General features: G+C 42.5%; 1 protein-coding gene and 1 long non-coding RNA gene across 2 annotated transcripts in view; one reads left to right on the top strand and one right to left on the bottom strand.

The window, feature by feature from the left end:
• LOC105502254 (RNA polymerase-associated protein LEO1-like) overlaps window positions 1–5430 on the bottom strand; it is a 12183-nt gene extending 6753 nt beyond the window's left edge. The window contains exons 1-5 of the mRNA XM_011928655.1: window positions 5387–5430; window positions 4692–4738; window positions 3238–3332; window positions 2045–2190; window positions 611–695 (exon numbers count right to left, since the gene is read on the bottom strand). Of these exons, the coding sequence (XP_011784045.1) occupies window positions 611–695; window positions 2045–2190; window positions 3238–3332; window positions 4692–4738; window positions 5387–5430 (417 nt within the window). The remainder of the gene's footprint in view (window positions 1–610; window positions 696–2044; window positions 2191–3237; window positions 3333–4691; window positions 4739–5386) is intronic.
• Window positions 5431–6368: 938 nt separating this feature from the next.
• The window catches only part of LOC105502223, a 13204-nt gene continuing 12149 nt past the window's right edge, over window positions 6369–7423 (top strand). The window contains exon 1 of the long non-coding RNA XR_001000301.1: window positions 6369–6505. This is a non-coding gene — a long non-coding RNA (uncharacterized LOC105502223). The remainder of the gene's footprint in view (window positions 6506–7423) is intronic.

Consider the following 7423-nt stretch of genomic DNA (forward strand, 5'->3'; position numbering starts at 1 on the left):
CAGGATGGTCTCGATCTCCTGACCTCGTGATCCGCCCGTCTCGGCCTCCCAAAGTGCTGGGATTACAGGCTTGAGCCACCGCGCCCGGCAAAAGTTTTAAATTTAAAAAAACATTGTTTTAAAGGAAACCCCCTTAAGGAAGAACAACATGCCTGTGAAAGCAGTTGTGCTTTGCAGTCCCAGGCCTTCAAGAGAGGAACCACCTAATGACAGGGTCTCTTTTGTGCATAGTTTGAATATCCATGAAGAGTTGAGACATTTCTACTGTGGGAAATCACCAAGATCTACCCACTGTAAAATGTGGAGTCAGCTCCATATGACTTATTATTATTTATCCTGAAGGAAGTAGCTAACAATTTTCAAAAATGTTTACTTATGTCAAAAAAAGCATAATTGCAACCAAAAGAAGAAAGTGACAATTCTACAGGGATAAGAAAGGGCACATACCTCCTCCCATAAAAATATTCTCAAAAGGTGTTTTAATTCCTAGGTCTAAAGAGCTATTGAACAAGAAACATAAGAGGATTTTCCAAGCTCAAGTCTCACGTTGTCATCCCTGCTTTACTTTATAAAAGGAAAAACTTAAAAGGAATAAAGTGTGGGATGGTACCTTTAATTTTAACCTGATTCTGTCTTCCTCGTCAAGCACTTTCTCATCTTCAAATTCATCTTCATAAAACTGAGGATCAAAAGGCCTACAAATTGTGTTTTTAACATCATGTTAGCCATATTTAGTAAGGAATATGATTAATATTATATTTAATCATCCCTACAATGTGTCCCCATGTGTTTCCAGAAATCACAGTAGACAGATAACTTCATGTAAACCTTCAAAGAAGTATGCATATTACCATGCTTTCTTTAAATTTGTTTCTAAAACATATTGCCTGAAATAAAATTCAAATGCAACTAACAATTCAAAATATTATTTGATGAAATATGTCTTCCAAAGTATAGGTAACACATGGTCTTCCCATATTTTTTAAAGAAAATGGGTTAAGCACAAGAGCTTGCATGCATGTACCTTAGTGAATCATACCCACTGACACTATTTTGTAGTACAAAATAATTGTCTTTTCTAGATTCACAATGGCTTTTGCATTGAACATTTTTTTTTTTTTTTTTTTTTTTAGGCAGAGTCTCACTCTGTTACCCAGGCTGGAGTGCAGTGGCACAATCTCGGCTCACTGCAACCTCCATCTCCTGGATTTAAAAGATTCTCACGCCTCAGCCTCCCAAGTAGCTGGGATTACAGACGTGAGCCACCACGCCCAGCTAATTTTTGTATTTTTAGTAGAGACAGGGTTTCACCATTTTGCCCAGGCTGGTCTTAAACTTCTGACCTCAAGTGCCTGCCCACCTCGGCCTCCCAAAGTGGTGGGATTACAGGCATGAGCCGCTGCACCCGGCCACAACATTTGTGATTTCTCTAGCAGACTTTGTCACTCTTATTTTCTGATTTGTCAGCTTTATACTAGGGAGAAACACCTTCATCCATTGTGATCTGTTTATGTAAAAGAAAGTGCCAAAATGCTAGAAAAATTATTAGCATTAAAATTCTGTCTCTATAGTGATTCAGTTTTCTACCACAGCACATCCTAGATTTATTTTTTTCAAAGTTATATGAGAAATCTCCCATCTTTGTGATTAGCAAACTTATGATAAATAAGAAAAAAATATTTATTCTACACTTTTTTTTTTTTTTTTTTTTTGAGACGGAGTCTCGCTCTGTCACCCAGGCTAGAGTGCTGTGGCCGGATCTTCAGCTCACTGCAAGCTCCGCCTCCCGGGTTCATGCCATTCTCCTGCCTCAGCCTCCCGGGTAGCTGGGACTACAGGCGCCGCCACCTCGCCCGGCTAGTTTTTTTTTTTTGTAGTTTTTAGTAGAGACGGGGTTTCACCATGTTAGGCAGGATGATCTCGATCTCCTGACCTGGTGATCCGCCCGTCTCGGCCTCCCAAAGTGCTGGGATTATAGGCTTGAGCCACCGCGCCCGGCTACATATTTTTTTAATATCTTGAAAATTTTAATCAGTCCTCTTACTTGGGTTCTATACTGAGAAACTTGGGTAATTTAACAAAATACAATTCATTTCCTAAATCAGAGTTGATACTGGGAATTTCTTCTTCTATTATGGTTTCAGAAATTGGCTCTTCCTCCTGCTGGTCCTGAGGCACTCCATGTTCATCCTAAGAAAGGAATCATAATGTGAGAGCTTGAAGACATTAGAAATGTGCTAGCTTTACTCGTCCTGCACTAGGCAGATGCAGGTTTGACAGGGAGTAATGTTTTGTTTGTTTGTTTTATTTTTTTTTATAGAGTCTTCACTCTGTCACCTAGGCTGGAGTGCAGTGGCGTGATCTCGGCTCACTGCACCCTCCACCTCCCCGGTTCAAACGATTCTCCTGCCTCAGCCTCCTGAGTAGCTGGAATTACAGGCCTGCACCACCATGCCTGGCTAATTTTTGTATTTTTAGTAGAGACAGGGTTTCACCATGTTGGTCAGGCTGGTCTCAAACTCCTGACCTCAGGTGATCTGCCCACCTTGACCTCCCAAAGTGCTGGGATGATAGGCGTGAGCTAGCGCGCCTGGCTGGGAAGTACATTTACACTTCACTTTAGGGACAAAACAGTCAGCAATTCTTCCAAGCTTCTCCCTAAAACCTCACCTCATGCCTACAAAAAGCAAAACAGGCTGGGCATGGTGGTTCATGCCTGTAATCTTTGAAACTTCGTCTCAAAAAAAAAAAAAGCAAGACAAAACAAAACAGAAAAAAAACACGGGAAAACAGGATCCGTTAGCCAACATTAGTAGAAAAAAGTATCTATTTTATTGATGTATTTTGCATAACATATTCAGCAACAGAAGTATGAAATTATTCACCCCATCAATACTAGACAACTATTAAAATCAGAGAATATCAGCATCGCTCATGCTTCTTGTCATAGGCTTGAATAAGAAAAACCTTTAAATCAAAGGTTTTTATATTATATTTTTATATTGTTTTATATTAGTCTAGCCCCTAAAGTTTGGCATCAGCCTTATTCTGAGTAGTTCCTTCTGTGCCTTCTGATATCCAGAAATTCCCAATATAGCTAAGAAAGTCACCTATTCATCAGATGTTCGGCTAATCACGTCCTCTCTCAACATGAGAGAGACAGACTCATCAGCCTCTGAAGCTTTCTTTTTTTAGCTTTGAATAATGGGATTGTTTGATATTGGTGATTGTACTTACAACCAGCTGTCCTGGAGTAGGTGGTTGATTGCCCTCATCACTCTCAGAAGAAATGTCGTCTATATCTCCAAACAGATCCATGGTCCCACTAGGATCTTTGGTGTTGGGGGGAAATGCACAGTATTAATTTTTCCAACTAAAGTTCTTTACACAGTTCTTGGTCCACCACTTCAACATAGTCCCAAGCTTCATAAAACAAATCTCCATTAAACCAACCTCAAACTGGCTCCCTAAGCCAGGTTCTCAGAAGCTTAACTAACTAGAGTGTCTTTGGAGAAAGGAAGAGGCAGAGTTGGTGGTTAAAAGGTAAGCCATTCCTGAATTCCTAATCCTCAGAATCAGCATGATAATAGTAAATGCTTGTTGTTGTTAAGTGCTGAGTTTGAGAGTGATTTGTTTTCGGGGTTTTTTTTTTTTTTTTTTTTGAGATAGAGTCTCACTCTCTCAACCAAGCTAGAGTGCAATGATGCGACCTTGGCTCACTGCAACCTCCGCCTCCCGAGTTCAAGCGATTCTTCTGTCTCAGCCTCCCGAGTAGCTGGGACTACAGGCACACACCACCATGCCTAGCTAACTTTTGTATTTTTAGTAGAGACAGGGTTTCACCATGTTGGTCAGGCTGATCTCAAACCACTGACTTCAAGTGATCCACCCGCCATGGCCTCCCAAAGTGCTGGGATTACAGGTTTGAGCCACTGCGCCCGACCAGTTCTTTAGAGAAGTTTTACTAGTGTTTACCCTTTAAAAAGCTTAAGGTTCTATAAAAATGTTGTGAACCTTTCCTAAATTCCTGGCTTTTAAAAGTGATGCATCCATAAGAGAGCCTAAGTACATAAAAGAAACTTGTGGTATCAGGAGCCAGGGCCAAAATGTGTGCATTACTAGAACATGAAAAGCACCATTGCTTAGGGCTATCTTCCTAGTCACCATGTCTGAGTCATGACCAGATGTGGTGGCTCATGCCTGTAATCCCAGCACTCTGGGAGGCTGAGGCGGGTGGATCACCTGAGGTCAGGAGTCAAGACCAGGCTGGTCAACATGGCAAAACCCTATCTCTACCAAACTTACGAAAATTAGGCAGGCGTAGTGGCACACGCCTGTAATCACAGCTACTTGGGAGGCTGAGGCACGAGAATTGCTTGAACCCAGGAGGTGGAGATTGCAGTGAGTCAAAATCATGTCACTGCACTCCAGCCTGGGCGACAGAGCGAGACTCCGTCTCAAAAAAAAAAACAAAAAAACACCGCGGCTCAGTAAGTTTAATGTACCAGGAGTAGTGAATAGCTAGATGCATAATTTGTACAATTTTATAAAGTTTAAGAAAGACATTTGCAATAGAGTTATGCTGACTCTTTTCCCTTGTTTTAATCCCCCAAGCTGTCACAAAGTATTTGATGGTAGCTTTGATTATGACTGTGACTCTCTAACAAAGACATCTGTTAACCAGCACCTACCTGCCAGGGCTCCTGGCTGAAATGTGTAGCAACAAGGTAGCAAAATTCTGAACCAAAACAGAAAGAGTGCTTAACAGCATTTGACAACAGTGCTGCTCAAGACCAGCCCAACACTGAATGTATCTGCACTGTGCAAGAATGTTCATAGAAGCCTATTTTGTCCATGTTTACCCACATTTGTGTCAAATCTTTTTTTTTTTTTTCTTGAGATGGAGTCTCACTCTGTTGCCCAGGCTGGAGTACAGTGGTACGATCTCGGCTCACTGCAAGCTCCGCCTCCTAGGTTCAAGCAATTCTCCTGCCTCAGCCTCCAGAGCAGCTGGGATTACCAGCGTGCGCCACCACACCCAGCTAATTTTTGTATTTTTAGTAGAGACAGTATTTCACCATGTTGGCCAGGCTGGTCCTGAACTGCTGGCCTCAAGTAATCCACCTTCCTCAGCCTCCCAAAGTGCTGGGATTACAGATGTGAGCCACCACACCCAGCCTAATTTGTGTCAAATCTTGTGTCAAATCTTAAATCATTTGGCAAAGTACACATGAGCACATAGTATTTCATTCAGTTGGAGTTTTTTGGGTGTTTTCTTCAAGATATTTGCAGTTGCTGCCCCTTTCTTAAACTCTAGGTACTGGAATCTTTTTAATTCTCAATATGAGTAGAGCTTTCTGAGCTATAAATTAAATGGGAACTTGACCTGCATGGCCACTGTGTATGGCCCAGAGCTGAGCAGACAGCCATAGTCATTTTATTATTTGCATATTGGGGACTGAACAAATGAGTAAATAAATTGAGGATATTTGAAACCAGGCTTTTTGCTTTTGGAGAAGGGGACAGAAGAGACAATTCAGCAAGAGTCTGTATTAAGGGAGCCTGAGCCACCTATACAAGAAACCTTCTCATGCCTTCTAGACCTCATTGAGCCCAGATGATAGATTGGTAAAAGACTGCCATACATATGCCCAATCTTACAGCTTCCTGGGACAGAAAATGCCCAGTTCATTCTGAGAAGCTCAGCCTGTGTGGTTACTTGATGTTCCATGATTAAGTGTTAAAAGGGACTGTCTAGGCCGGGTGTGGTGCCTCACGTCTGTAATCCCAGCACTTTGGGAGGCTGAGACAGGCAGATCATGAGGTCAGGAGATCAAGACTCCGTCTCAAAAAAAAAAAAAAAAAAAAAAGACTGTCTACAGAAAAGGACGTGGATATGTTTCAAACCCCTAGAGACCTGTACTCAGTTCTCTTGCTGATTCTAACCACAGGGTTCAGACAGCAGTGATAATTGCCACAGACACACTAAGCATTATCAGATATGCTGGGTTATTAGGCCGAAGTGGAAGAGCAGTTTGCCCTATAACCTGGAATTACTGCAGAACAGTCTCTTATTCTGGTCCTCACTTAAAACAGGTAGCATCTCTGCCTTACTTGGCAAAAGGTCAAAGTAGCACAATGAAATAAAGTGTACGCTGGCTCCTAAATCCAGAAAGATCCACCAAGCATTATTTTGCACTGGTAGGTGGTTTAAGGTACAGCACCATATCCTTCATTTTGGAGGGGCTATCCAGACATGCTCCAGACCATTAGTCCCCCAGAAACTCCACTGAGGTGGCATGCCCCTAAATTTTGATGGGGATTATCTCCCACTCTCTGGTTTGCATGCTGAGGGCTGATTACTAAGGCATCTAAAGTACAGTTATTTCCTACTCATCAGATCAGATACCATCAGCATAATGTCATCGCTGCAGTGGACCAGTGTGACATGTGGAACATCAAGATGGTCAGGATTTTTGCAGACTCCATATGGCAAAATATATAGGTAAGTCCATGTAGCTATGAGGCAAGATTGTTGCCTCAGACCAAAGGGTTTCATTGGTCTAGTAAGGGGTACCATTGGTCTAATGAGGGGTGCCAAGTAAAAGCAAACTGTTTCTGTTTGTCCTTACATATTAATATGAAGGGGAAAAAAGCATTTGCCCAGGCTGGTCTCAAACTCCTGACCTCAGGTGATCCACCCACCTTGGCCTTCCAAAGTGCTCAGATTATAGGTGTGAGCCACCACACCTGGCCCTGCCTACAGCTTTTGAAGGATACATGTCCTTCTCTGCTTAATAATATATTTCTCACAATCCTTGTGACCTAGCCTGGGTGACAGAGTGAGACTGTCTCAAAGAAATATATATGAAATAGCAGCTGCTAATATAGTCATTATTTGATTCGGTGTAAGATAACCAGTCATTTCCAAGATCAATCTGCCAATAGGCCATACAGGTGAGATAAATGAGGGATGTGGCCGGGTGCAGTGACTCATGCCTGTAATCCCAGCACTTTGGGAGGCCGAGGCAGGCAAATCACCTGAGGTCAGGAGTTCTAGAGCAGCTCGACCAACATGGTGAAACCCTATCTGTACTAAAAATATAAAAGAACTAGCCAGGCTTGGTGGCGTATGTCTGTAATCCCAGCTATTCGGGAATCTGAGCCAGGAGAATCACTTAAACCTGGGAGGCGGAGGTTGCAGTGGACTGAGATCGCACCACTGCACTCCAGCCTGGGCGATGCAGCAAGACTCTGTCTCAAAAACAAATAAATAAATAAAGAGCGAGACTCTGTCTCATAAATAAATAATATAAATTAATGAATATGGCCGGGCATGGTGGCTCAAGCCTGTAATCCCAGCACTTTGGGAGGCCGAGATGGGCGGATCACGAGGTCAGGAGATCGAGACCATCCTGGCTAA

Source organism: Colobus angolensis, unplaced genomic scaffold (assembly GCF_000951035.1).
Source record: "Colobus angolensis palliatus isolate OR3802 unplaced genomic scaffold, Cang.pa_1.0 Scaffold78, whole genome shotgun sequence".
Lineage (NCBI taxonomy): Eukaryota > Metazoa > Chordata > Mammalia > Primates > Cercopithecidae > Colobus > Colobus angolensis.